General features: G+C 42.5%; 1 protein-coding gene across 25 annotated transcripts in view; it reads left to right on the top strand.

Annotated features, from left to right (window-relative positions):
• Positions 1-13,696, top strand: part of neb (nebulin) — an 87,694-nt gene that overhangs the window by 24,879 nt on the left and 49,119 nt on the right. For 23 of the 25 annotated variants that reach the window (XM_046363199.1, XM_046363202.1, XM_046363207.1 and 20 more), the window contains exons 50-76: positions 18-221; positions 420-524; positions 3,480-3,587; positions 3,720-4,031; positions 4,119-4,322; positions 4,521-4,625; positions 4,739-4,846; positions 4,965-5,276; positions 5,415-5,618; positions 7,394-7,498; positions 7,662-7,769; positions 8,110-8,421; positions 8,547-8,750; positions 8,947-9,051; positions 9,231-9,338; positions 9,602-9,913; positions 10,049-10,252; positions 10,407-10,511; positions 10,636-10,743; positions 10,834-11,145; positions 11,287-11,490; positions 11,688-11,792; positions 12,016-12,123; positions 12,222-12,533; positions 12,746-12,850; positions 13,042-13,140; positions 13,336-13,437. In XM_046363199.1, the coding sequence (XP_046219155.1) occupies positions 18-221; positions 420-524; positions 3,480-3,587; positions 3,720-4,031; positions 4,119-4,322; positions 4,521-4,625; positions 4,739-4,846; positions 4,965-5,276; positions 5,415-5,618; positions 7,394-7,498; positions 7,662-7,769; positions 8,110-8,421; positions 8,547-8,750; positions 8,947-9,051; positions 9,231-9,338; positions 9,602-9,913; positions 10,049-10,252; positions 10,407-10,511; positions 10,636-10,743; positions 10,834-11,145; positions 11,287-11,490; positions 11,688-11,792; positions 12,016-12,123; positions 12,222-12,533; positions 12,746-12,850; positions 13,042-13,140; positions 13,336-13,437 (4,680 nt within the window). The remainder of the gene's footprint in view (positions 1-17; positions 222-419; positions 525-3,479; positions 3,588-3,719; positions 4,032-4,118; positions 4,323-4,520; positions 4,626-4,738; positions 4,847-4,964; positions 5,277-5,414; positions 5,619-7,393; positions 7,499-7,661; positions 7,770-8,109; positions 8,422-8,546; positions 8,751-8,946; positions 9,052-9,230; positions 9,339-9,601; positions 9,914-10,048; positions 10,253-10,406; positions 10,512-10,635; positions 10,744-10,833; positions 11,146-11,286; positions 11,491-11,687; positions 11,793-12,015; positions 12,124-12,221; positions 12,534-12,745; positions 12,851-13,041; positions 13,141-13,335; positions 13,438-13,696) is intronic. The other 2 variants (XM_046363210.1, XM_046363213.1) reach the window with 2 other exon arrangements.

Here is a 13,696-nt window from a genome sequence, read left to right as displayed (position 1 = left end):
GGTATTGTTGTGTCTAGGCTGTGTACAAGGCTGATCTCAAGAGCCTACAAGGTATCGGATGGGTTCCCATCGGCTCACTTGATGTTGAGAAGGCAAAGAAAGCCTCAGAGGTCCTGAGTGAGAAGCTGTATCGTCAGCACCCAAGCAACTTCAAGTTCACCAGCTCAGTTCAAGACATGGGAATGGTTTTGGCGAAACAAAATAATGATAATGCCAACAAGGTATTTGACTAAGTGGTATATATTTACTAATCCTTTGCCTTCGTATGTTTCCCCTGGTAGATTATATTCAAATAATGATTCCATCATTTAAACCTGCTTTAATGTAATCTGATCTCCCCTACTTTGCATTATATTTGAGCCGATGATATGAAGAGGCACTTAATGTTGTTAGTTTGAACTTGAAACTCGTTATTGCAGCAAGCGTACACTGAGGCCTGGGAGAAGGACAAGACCAAGAACCACATTATGCCAGATGCGATGGAAGTGGTTTTGGCCAATGCAAACAAGTCCAACTACAGTTGGGTAAGTAAATGGTGGCACAAAGGTAACCCTCCTGATGAATGTATATGTTCAAAAATAATACTTATTGTTTAGTTTTTTTCTTCAGTAAAGTATGTTGTAACCTTTTTTAAATGCATTTTAAATAAATTGTGATTTGATTGCCATTGCTATCATTGCTTGATGCCCTCAATCTCACACAAATGATCAATGAACCTACCAGGTAAAACCCAAAATCCGTAAACACGGGCACCCTCATAGATATCATCCTAACTTACTCGCCCTCCAAATACACCTCTGCTTGTTTTCAACCGAGATCTCAGCGGTCACTGCATCATTGCCTGCATCCGAAATGGGTCTGCGGTCAAACGACCACGCCTCATCACTGTCAAACGCTCCCTAAAACATTTCAGTGAACAGACCTTTCTAATCGATCTGGCCAGGGTATCCTGGAATGACATTGACCTCATACCGTCAGTAGAGGATGCCTGGTTATTCTTTAAAAGTGCCTTCCTCACCATCTTCAATAAGCATGCTCCATTCAAAAAATGTAGAACCAGGAATAGATATAGTCCTTGGTTCACTCCAGACCTGTCTGCATTTGACCAGCACAAAAACATCCTGTGGCGTTCTGCATTAGCAATGAATAGCCCCCGTGATATGCAACTTTTCAGGGGAATTAGGAACCATTATACACAGACAGTTAGGAAAGCTAAGGCTAGCTTTTTCAAACAGAAATGTGCATCCTGTAGTACAAACTCTAAAAAGTTCTGAGACACTGTAAAGTCCATGGATAATAAGAGCACCTCCTCCCAGCTGCCCACTGCACTGAGGGTAGGAAACACTGTCACTACCGATAAATCCCCTATAATTGAGAATTTCAACAAGCATTTCTCTATGGCTGGCCACGCTTTCCACCTGGCTACCCCTACCCCGGTCAACTGCCCGGCACCCTCCATAGAAATCCACCCAAGCCCCCCCCATTTCTCCTTCACCCAAATCCAGATAGCTGATGTTCTGAAAGAGCTGCAAAATCTGGACCCCTACAAATCAGCCGGGCTAGACAATCTGGACCATCTCTTTCTAAAATGATCTGCCAAAATTGTTGCAACCCCTATTACTAGCCTGCTCAACCTCTCTTTTGTATCGTCTGAGATTCCCAAAGATTGGAAAGCTGCCACGGTCCACCCCCTCTTCAAAGGAGGAGACACTATAGACCCAAACTGCTACAGACCTTTATCCATCCTACCCTGCCATTCTAAGGTCTTCGAAAGCCAAGTTAACAAACAGATTACCGGCCATTTAGAATCCCACCGTACCTTCTCTGCTATGCAATCTGGTTTCAGAGCTGGTCATAGGTGCACCTCAGCCACACTCAAGGTCCTAAACGATATCATAACTGCCAATGATAAGAGACATTACTGTGCAGCCGTATTCATCGACTTGGCCAAGGCTTTCGACTCTGTCAATCACCACATTCTTATCGGCTGACGAAACAGCCTTGGTTTCTCAAATGACTGCCTCGCCTGGTTCACCAACTACTTCTCTGACAGAGTCCAGTGTGTCAAATCGGTGGGCCTGTTGTTCGGACCTCTGGCAGTCCCCATGGGGGTGCCACAGGGTTCAATTCCCGTGTCGACTCTCTTCTCTATATACATCAATGATGTCGCTCTTGCTGCTGGTGATTCTCTGATCCACCTCTACGCAGATGACACCATTCTGTATACTTCTGGACCTTCTTTGGACACTGTGTTAACTAACCTCCAGACAAGCTTCAATGCCATACAACTCTCCTTCTGTGGCCTCCAACTGCTCTTAAATGCAAGTAAAACTAAATGCATGCTTTTCAACCGATCGCTGCCCAAACCTGCCCGCCCGCCCCGCGTCACTACTCTGGACGGTTCTGACTTAGAATATGTGAACAACTACAAATACCTAGGTGTCTGGTTAGACTGTAAACTCTCCTTCCAGACTCACATTAGGCATCTCCAATCCAAAATTCAATCTAGAATCGGCTACCTATTTCACAACAAAGCATCCTTCACTCATGCTGCCAAACATACCCTCGTAAAACTGACCATCCTACCGATCCTCGACTTCGGCGATGTCATTTACAAAATAGCCCCCAACACTCTACTCAACAAATTGGATGCAATCTATCACAGTGCCATCCTTTTTGTCACCAAAGCCCCATATACTACCCACCACTGTGACCTGTACGCTCTCGTTGGCTGGCCCTCGCTTCATACTCGTCGCCAAACCCACTGGCTTTAGGTCATCTACAAGTCTCTGATAGGTAAGGCCCCGCCTTATTTCAGCTCACTGGTCACCATAGTAGCACCCACCCGTAGCACGTGCTCCAGCAGGTATATCTCTCTAGTCACCCCCAAAGCCAATTACTCCTTTGGCCGCCTTTCCTTCCAGTTCTCTGCTGCCAATGACTGGAATGAATGACAAAAATCACTGAAGCTGGAGACTCTTACCTCCCTCACTAGCTTTAAGCACCAGCTGTCTGAGCAGCTCACAGATCACTGCACCTGTACATAGCCCATCTGTAAATAGCCCATCCAACTACCTCATCCCCATACTGTATTTATTTATTTATCTTGCTCCTTTGCACCCATGTATCTCTACTTGCACATTCATCTTCTGCACATCAATCACTCTAGTGTCTAATTGGTATATTGTAATTACTTCTCCACCATGGCCTATTTATTGCCTTACCTCCCTTATCTTACCTCATTTGCACACACTGTATAAAGATTTTCTTCAACTGTATTACTGACTGTATGTTTTGTTTATTCCATGTGTAACTCTGTGTTGTTGTATGTGTCGAACTGCTTTGTTTTATTCTTGGCCAGGTCGCAGTTGTAAATGAGAACTTGTTCTCAACTTGCCTACCTGGCTAAATAGAGATGAAATAAAAGAATCATTTGAAATACCCATATCTATGGACGTTTTATTTTCTTCTTCATACAGAACCAATACAGAAAAGCAATGGAAGAGGATAAGAAGAAGGGCTATGATTTGCGCAATGATGCCATTGCTATCATCGCAGCCAAGCACGGCAGGGAAATTATCAGTGATGTAAGTTCATTGAACATCTAGCCATCGTAACTGATTATATTTCTTAACTATTTCATGACACAATATATAAAATGTACTTCTGGAAAATTAAGAGAACCCTCAACACCGCCATTTCATATTTGCTTTCTGTAGCACAAGTACAAGACTGGCTACCGTAAGCAGGTTGGCCACCACATTGGAGCCCGCTGCGTTGAGGATGACCCTCTGCTTATGCTGGCTATTAACTCAGCTAAGATTGCCAGTGATGCCCTGTACAAGAAGGACTTCCACCAGTCCAAAACCAAGTTCCACCTCCCATTGGACATGATTGCCTTTGAGTTGGCCAAAAAGAACCAGATTCAGGTCAACCATGCCAAATATGTAACCCGCCTGCACAACTGGACCTGTCTGCCAGACTCCAGTGATGTCGTCCATGCCAGACATGTCTATGACATAGCGAGTGATGTAAGTATGTATTAACTAGATCATGTTTTTCCAGTGTGATTGTTTTTATTCTGGCCATTTTGACCTTTGTGGTATTGTTGTGTCTAGGCTGTGTACAAGGCTGATCTCAAGAGCCTGCAAGGTATCGGATGGGTTCCCATCGGCTCACTTGATGTTGAGAAGGCAAAGAAAGCCACAGAGGTCCTGAGTGAGAAGCTGTATCGTCAGCACCCAAGCAACTTCAAGTTCACCAGCTCAGTTCAAGACATGGGAATGGTTTTGGCTAAACAAAATAATGATAATGCCAACAAGGTATTTGACTAAGTGGTATATATTTACTAATCCTTTGCCTTCGTATGTTTCCCCTGGTAGATTATATTCAAATAATGATTCCATCATTTAAACCTGCTTTAATGTAATCTGATCTCCCCTACTTTGCATTATATTTGAGCCAATGATATGAAGAGGCACTTAATGTTGTTCATTTGAACTTGAACCTCGTTATTGCAGCAAGCGTACACTGAGGCCTGGGAGAAGGACAAGACCAAGAACCACATTATGCCAGATGCGATGGAAGTGGTTTTGGCCAATGCAAACAAGTCCAACTACAGTTGGGTAAGTAAATGGTGGCACAAAGGTAACCCTCCTGATGAATGTATATGTTCAAAAATAATACTTATTGTGGAGAAATCCATATCTATGGACGTTTTATTTTCTTCTTCATACAGAACCAATACAGAAAAGCAATGGAAGAGGATAAGAAGAAGGGCTATGATTTGCGCAATGATGCCATTGCTATCATCGCAGCCAAGCACGGCAGGGAAATTGTCAGTGATGTAAGTACTTATTTTGTTATCACATCATCACAAAGGAACTGACTATATCAATACTGTGTACACCTTTAATTTACTGAAATCCTCATTACATACTTTCTACCTTTTTGGTTCGGTATAGTACAAGTACAAGGCAGGCTACCGTAAGCAGGTTGGCCATCACATTGGAGCCCGCTGTGTCGAGGATGACCCTCTGCTCGTGCTGGCGCTTAACTCAGCTAAGATTGCCAGTGATGCTCTGTACAAGAAGGACTTCCACCAGTCCAAAACCAAGTTCCACCTCCCATTGGACATGATGGCCTTTGAGTTGTGCAAGAAGAACCAGATCCAGGTCAATGACTTCAACTACAGAACTCGCCTGCACAACTGGACCTGTCTGCCAGACTCCAGTGATGTCGTCCAGGCCAGACATGTCTATGACATTAATAGTGAGGTAAGTTTAAAAAGTTCATTCCACTCTTTCTTGTAAAATGTTTACTCACATTGTTAATGAAGCACCCAGGACTGGTCAAACCCAGTGATAAAAGGTTTGAGATGGCACCATGTAATGGGAGTATGATATCCCTCTTAGGCGGTGTACAGGGCTGACACGAAGTGGCTCAGGGGAATGGGATGGGTCCCCATTGGCTCACTTGATGTGGAAAAAGCAAAGAAGGCCGCCGAGATCTTGAGTGAGAGGAAATATCGCCAGCACCCCAGCACTCTGGCCTTCAAAAGCCCCCTCGACAGCATGGATATCGTTCTGGCCAAAAGTAATGCCCAGATCATGAACAAGGTAAACTTCAACTAATGTCTTCCAGCTAACTACACAGTTTCCTGTTACACCAGAATTCAACACCAAAATCCAATTTGAGGTTTTATGGAGCTGCCATTCTCATATGATATCTTGCAGCATTTCTACACTAAGGCATGGGAGGACAAGGTCCACCCCAACACCAAGTCCAAGACGCTATCTAATACAGTTGAAGTCAGAAGTTTACATACACCTTAGCCAAATACATTTAAACTCAGTTTTTCACAATTCCTGACATTTAATCCTAGTAAACATTCCCTGTCTTAGGTCAGTTAGGATCACCACTTTATTTTAAGAATGTGAAATGTCAGAATAATAGTTGATAGAATGATTTATTTCAGCTTTTATTTCTTTCATCACATTCCCATTGGGTCAGAAGTTTACATACACTCAATCAGTATTTGGTAGCATTGCCTTTACATTTTTTTACTTGGGTCAAACGTTTTGGGTAGCCTTCCACAAGCTTCCCACAATAAGTTGGGTGAATTTTGTCCCATTCCTCCTGACAAAGCTGGTGTAACTGAGTCAGGTTTGTAGGCCTCCTTGCTCCCACACGCTTTTTCAGTTCTGCCCACACATTCCAATACCTTGACTTTGTTGTCCTTAAGCCATTTTGCCACAACTTTGGAAGTATCATTCTCTCAACTACATTTCACATTCTTAAAATTAAGACAGGGAGTTTTTACTAGGAGTAAATGTCAGGAATTGTGAAAAACTGAGTTTAAATGTATTTGGCTAAAGTGTATGCAAGCTTCCGACTTCAACTGTAGATTCAGTATCTAATACATACAAGGAGTGTTCAGCTCTTTCATAACATAGACTGACCAGGTGAATCCAAGTGAAAGCTATGAACCCTGATTGATGTAACTTGTTAAATCCACTTCAATCAGTGTAGATGAAGTGGAGTAGACAGGTTGAAGAAGGATTTTTAAGCTGCGAGACAATTGAGACAAGGATTGTGTATTTGTGCCATTCAGAATGTGAAATGGCAAGACAAAAGATGAAAGTGCCTTTGAATGGGGTATGGTAGTAGGTGCCAGGTGCACCGGTTTGAGTGTGTCCGCTGCCCCCCTGAGCGTGCGCGCACACACCACATCTATTTCTATGGGCACAAGCACTGTTCATGAAATAAACTGTTCACACCCTTCTTGTTGGTCAAGATAATTTTGCAGGTTTAAAGCTTATTTCCTACAATTCTACACATGTTGTCATTACATTTGGAGTGCAAAGACCATTAAGCCGTTTTAAAGCCCATGTCTAATGTGCATTCATGTGATATTTGTGTGACCAAGAAATTACAACAAAATCTATGGGTTTAAAAACCTAAATAAAAAATGGGCTTGTTGATCTGGACATTTCTGACAAGTTATAAATAGCTCTCTAAGATATGCAATGACTGACATAATATATGCCATTTAGCAGACGCTTTTATCCAAAGCGACTTACAGTCATGTGTGCATACATTCTACGTATGGGTGGTCCCGGGGATCGAACCCACTACCCTGGCGTTACAAGCGCCATGCTCTACCAACTGAGCTACAGAAGGACATGACAAGAGCAACTGATGATGCGCTCCCCAATTGAGCAATTACACCTTGTGCATTCTACTATTACAACTTTCAAGAGTAATTTTAAAGCCAGACTGAGTTGCTTAAAAAAACATATACATATTTATTATTTTTTTGGGGGGGGTGCAAAACAAATATTATTGTTATTATTATTTTTCATAACATAGACATTTCTATCTCGTATTTCAGCGCCAGTATGTTGAACAATGGGATGCTGATAAGATCAAAATCCACGTCGGCAATGAGCTTCCAGAGCTTGTGCTGGCCAAGGCCAACGCGATCACCCTGAGCAACGTAGGTCCTCCTTACTTTACCTCAATCTGTTTTCGTTCACTCAAATCTAGTTTTAGCTATATCTATATATGTACTGTATATCTGTCTAATTTATATATCTCTTAACCTCCTCAATGTTTTGTGACCCGTTTTTTTAAACGCTTGTTCTTTCTCCTTTTTATAGAAACTGTACAGACAAGGATTTGATGATACCATCAAGAAGGGCTATTACCTACCTGTCGATGCTATCTCCGTTAAGGCTGCCAAGCACGGCAGAGAGATTATCAGCGATGTGAGTACTGTATTTCTGTCCCCCTTTTTTCACATTATTTTACTTCTTCATAATTTGACCATTTTCAAGGCCTTAAGCTACATTATCATTGATGTAAGCAAACCTTTAAAGATATTTTCCTAATTATTAAAGTGCTAAGGAAGCGTTATACTAATAACAATTTCCGAATTAAATTCCTGAATCAATGAAATAATGAGTGAATTACTCAGGCATAAATACACTTGGAATGTCTTATTTGAAACACTGACAAATTTATAAGGAAAGGACGTTCAATAAGTGCACCCTTTTATGACTGAAGTTGGTTCACAAACTCGAAAAATTATCTTCTGATCTCTTTCAGTACAAGTACAAGGCTGGATACAGCAAGCAGCTTGGCCACCACATTGGAGCCCGCTGCGTTGAGGATGACCCTCTGCTCATGCTGGCTATTAACTCAGCCAAGATTGCCAGTGATGCCCTGTACAAGAAGGACTTCCACCAGTCCAAAACCAAGTTCCACCTCCCATTGGACATGATGGCCTTTGAGTTGTGCAAGAAGAACCAGATCCAGGTCAATGACTTCAACTACAGAACCAAACTGCACAACTGGACCTGTCTGCCAGACTCCAGTGATGTCGTCCATGCCAGGAGGGTCTACGATCTGCATAGTGACGTAAGCTTCATCTCCATATACTGGATCAAATTCTTGTTTCTTTTCCATTAACCACTTACAATTGTTTTTATGTCTACAGTAAGTGCGATTGTTTGTTTGATTGATTGATGCTTTCCACCCTTCAGGCTGTCTACCATGCCGACATGGAGTTCCTTAGAGGTACTGGCTGGGTCCCCATTGGCTCTCTGGATGTGTTGAAAGCCAAGAAAGCTTCAGAGATCCTGAGCGACCGCCTCTACAAGCAGAAACCAGATACTCTTAAATATACCACCGACATGCACTCCATGCCTATGGTGCTGGCCAAGGCCAATGCTGAGATCATGAACAAGGTTGGTGAAATGTTCAATACATAAATGCTTTTTGAACTATGTCTCTCACTCAGATCAGTGGTTTGGATGGTCAATCTTGCATTTCTGGTTGCTGTTTTCAAGAGTCTTTGGGTCTGACAAATGCGCTATTAAAATGGCATGTAATATTACCTTAATATTTTCTTATAATATAATAATGTTTTCTCTTGTTTTTCAGGGCAACTATGTTGCACAATGGGATGCTGATAAGGTCAAAATCCACGTCGGCAATGAGCTTCCAGAACTTGTGCTGGCCAAGGCCAACGCGATCAACATAAGCAACGTAGGTCCTCTTTGCTTCCTTTGCTACATACATTACTATATTACACTTTCAATAGCTGATGTGTGGCCAAAGACTTTATCTAAAGCTCTAGTAATTAATAATATCTCTAGTATTGTTCTAGTAAGTATTATTAATGTGTTGGCTTTGTTTCTAAGCTGTGTCTCTATATGCTTTTTCAGAAAACATACAAATCCGAACTGGAGGAGATGTACAAGAAGGGCTATGACCTGAAAAACGATTGTATCGCCATCAAAGCTGCCAAGCATAGTAGAGAAATCATCAGTGATGTGAGTACAGGATACGTTCGTCCTTTTTTCATATTATTTGAAGAATTTCAAGCGGTTGATGCAAACATATTATCATAATTTATGTAATGTTGACATAAAGTACAAGTAGATACTTTTTTGCCTCTATATAGTACAAGTACAAGATGTCAGTACTTATTTTGTTATCACGTTATCACAAAGGAACTGACTATATCAATACTGTGTACACTTTTAATTTACTGAAATCCCCATTACATACTTTCTACCTTTTTGGTTCGGTTTAGTACAAGTACAAGGCAGGCTACCGTAAACAGGTTGGCCATCACATTGGAGCCCGCTGTGTTGAGGATGACCCTCTGCTCGTGCTGGCGCTTAACTCAGCCAGAATTGCCAGTGATGCCCTGTACAAGAAGGACTTCAACAAATCCAAGACCAAATTCCACCTGCCAGTGGACATGCTGACCATTGAACTGGCCAAGAAATGCCAGATTCAGGTCAACGACTTCAACTACAGAACTCGCCTGCACAACTGGACCTGTCTGCCAGACTCCAGTGATGTTGTCCAGGCCAGGAAGGTCTATGCTCTGCATAGTGACGTAAGTAGATTATGATCGCTCATTAAGATTATGAGGTGTCGGGGGGACTACACCTATCATTTCAGACAAATATTATACCGCTGACGTTTACTTCCTGACCAATTGTTCTCTCTCTGCTGCTCTCATATAAAACAGGCTGTGTACAGGGCTGATTTGGAGTGGCTCAGAGGCACTGGCTGGGTCCCTATTGGCTCGATCGACGTTGAGAAAGCCAAGAAGGCCAGCGAGATCCTGAGCGAGAGGAAATATCGCCAGCATCCAAGCAACTTCAAGTTTACCAACACAACCGACGGAATGCCTTATGCCTTGGCTGCGGCCAATGCCCAGATAATGGACAAGGTAAAATTACTTATTTCTTTCTAGTGTGGAGGGAGATTGAACTCAGGTATACATACATTCAGATTCACAGGATGCAGAGACTAATATTGAAAACAGAGGAATAGTGAAACACATTATTTTCTTATAACATTGCCATCCTTTTCTCATATTTCAGCGCCAGTATGTTGAACAGTGGGAGGCTGATAAGGTCAACATCCACGTCGGCAATGAGCTGCCAGAGCTTGTGCTGGCCAAGGCCAACGCGATCATCCTGAGCAACGTAGGTCCTCCTTACTTTGCCTCAAGCTGTTTTCGTTCACTCAAGTTGATCTAGTTTTATCTATCTATATGAGCTATAGGTCTCGCAACCTATTCAATTTTTTTTATTTTTGGTGTTATTTCAGAAACACTACCGTGAAGGATTTGACGAGATGATCGGACAGGGCTATCACCTGGATAAGGATGCCATTGCTGTCCAACATGCCAAGAAAGGCAGAGAAATCATCAGTGATGTAAGTTTGTATATCCATCTCCTCTGAATGAGCATAGGCAGCAATCATAAAAAAACAACTCAATACTTAGCTAGTCCTCTCTTTTTTCAGTACAAGTACAAGGCCGGCTTCCGCAATCAGTGTGGCCACCATGTTGGAGCCCTATGCATTGAGGATGACCCTCTGCTTGTGATGGCTGCCAATGCCGCCAGGATTTCCAGTGATATTCTCTACAAGAAGGACTTCCACCTCACCAAGACCAAGTTCCGTCTCCCACTTGACATGATGTCCTTCGACTTGGCCAAGAAAGGCCAGTCCCAGATCCAAGAATTCTCCTACAGAACTAAACTGCACAACTGGACCTGTATGCCAGACAACACTGATGTTGTCCAAGCCAGGAAGGTCTACGATCTGCATAGTGACGTAAGTACACAGAGAATTATAGTCCAATCTGTATTGTCTATTTCTGGATCCTAACCTATCGACCGTTGAAGTTCAACCAACTATTACACTACTATCCTATCAGGAGTAATGATAACCTGAACCATGGTTCCTTCCTTCCAGGCTGTGTACAGGGCTGATCTGGAGTGGCTTAGAGGGTGCGGCTGGTTGCCCCAGGGTTCTGTGGATGTCATTAAGGCTAAAAATGCCCAAAACATCCTCAACGAAAGGCTGTACCGCCAGCCCCCCAGCTCTATCAAATTCACCAGTGTCATTGACTCTCCAGAGTTTGTCCTGTCAAAGCAGAATGCTGAGGCCCTCAGTGGTGTGAGTACTTTGTTTTTTCCTATTGAAGTGTCCTTCTTGAGTAGCCAAAACTAACCTGTTATCTTGGTCTCTTTGTAAAAATGCATTTCTAGTAACAGCGGAGATCGAGATTTTGTGAAATATAGAGCGAGTCTGCGATAACAATGGTTGGATTTATCATTAACCCTTTGATTGTGTGTGTTTGTTGCTTTTCACAGAGGAAATATAGAGAAGTTTGGGATACTGAGAAGACCAATATCCACCTGAACAATGACCTACCTTCTATAGTGCTGTCCAAGGCTAATGCTATTGCCATCAGCAACGTACGTCTGGTTCACTGAACGCTTTGCACATACTGTGTCTTTTGTTTAATTTAATCTATTTTCAGAGTGCAATGAACATATTCAGTCAGCAATAATATAAAGACATTGATTCAGATACACATATGAAGAAACCTGTAGCGATTGTTTTTGTTCATATGCATATAACAGTATGACCAGATATTATTATTTGACTCACTGACTCAATGATCTTTCCATTTCACAGAAACTGTACACTAAGGATTGGGATGCTGACAAGGCTAAGGGATACCACATCAAGGAGGACGCCATCGCTGTGCTGAAGGCCAGAAAATCTAGAGACATCATCAGCGACGTAAGAGAAAATAACTGCGTCCATTTAATTTAGGTCACTTGATTCAATGGAGTCAGTGGAATTAACTCTCTGATCCCCCCCCCCCTGTTTTCACTCAGTACAAATACCACGAGGGCTACCGCAAGCAGGTTGGCCACCACATTGGAGCCCTCAGCGTCAATGATGACCCTCTGATCATGTTGGCTCTGAACTCAGCCAAAATTGCCAGTGATGCCCTGTACAAGAAGGACTTCAACAAGTCCAAGACCAAGTTCCACCTCCCAGTCGACATGCTGACCATTGAACTGGCCAAGAAATGCCAGGTCCAGGTCAACGACTTCAACTACAGAACTCGCCTGCACAACTGGACCTGTCTGCCAGACTCCACTGATGTCGTCCAGGCCAGGAAAACCTATGATCTGCAGAGCGATGTGAGTTCCTCTTTTTATCCCTCTATCATATTGTAATTATATGGCCATGATAATGTTTTATGTGCTATATTCGCCTGAGAGTATTTCAGAGACATCCTTATCGCATACATCTTTGTTGATTTTAACCCTGTGTCGTATCTGGGAAAGGCAATCAGTATTTAGTGGCATGCTGACCCCTATGCCAATACAAACACCCTGTTGTCTTCTCCCAGGCGGTGTACAAGGCTGATCTGGAGTGGCTCAGGGGATGTGGTTGGAACCCCCATGAGTCTGTGGAGGTGTTGAAAGTGAAACATGCCCAAGCGGTCCTGGCTGACGTAAGTCATATAATATATGTCATGTAATAAGTACATATATGAACTTGATAATAATATAACAGTAATATATGCCACCAAGCGTCTGTCGTCTACCTGATCATTTTAATTGTGGACAGAAAAAGGTTCATATGCAATGAAATTGATTGAAGCTTGATGTTGGTTTGACTGTTGTTGCCGATGTTGTCTTGCAGAGAGGTTACCGGGTCAAGTTGGATCAGCAGATGTTCACGGCTCCTGTGGACCGAATGGACCTAGTTTGCGCTAAGAACGCGGCAGATATCCTCAATGAGGTGGGTGGGGACATGGGCCAATTCTTACATGTTACAACACATGCAAGAATCACAATGTTTTTTTTTCTGTGGGGGATGGCTATCAAAATGATGAAGTAAAAACATTGGACTATTGAAGCAACTCTTAATAGAGCCAATAGTAATCATCATAAGTACAATACTAGTCAATTGCTATTGTGTTTTGATTTTGTGCAGGCTAATTACCGTGCACTCTGGCACACAGAGAAGACTAAGTACACGATCACAGACACCCCAGTACTGGCAACAGCAAGAGAGGTGGCCAAGAATCTCCATCCAGTAAGTGAACTTTTCTTTCTTTACATCAAGCCTTTCCCTACACCCGCAATAACATCTGCTAAATATGTGTATGTGACCAATAACATCTGCTAAATATGTGTATGTGACCAATAACATCTGCTAAATATGTGTATGTGACCAATAACATCTGCTAAATATGTGTATGTGACCAATAACATCTGCTAAATATGTGTATGTGACCAATAACATCTGCTAAATATGTGTATGTGACCAATAAATAAATATGTGTATGTGACCA

Source organism: Oncorhynchus gorbuscha, linkage group LG09 (assembly GCF_021184085.1).
Source record: "Oncorhynchus gorbuscha isolate QuinsamMale2020 ecotype Even-year linkage group LG09, OgorEven_v1.0, whole genome shotgun sequence".
Taxonomy (NCBI): Eukaryota; Metazoa; Chordata; class Actinopteri; order Salmoniformes; family Salmonidae; genus Oncorhynchus; species Oncorhynchus gorbuscha.
Note: the sequence above shows the minus strand (reverse complement) of the source record. Positions and strands in the feature narration are given on the sequence as shown.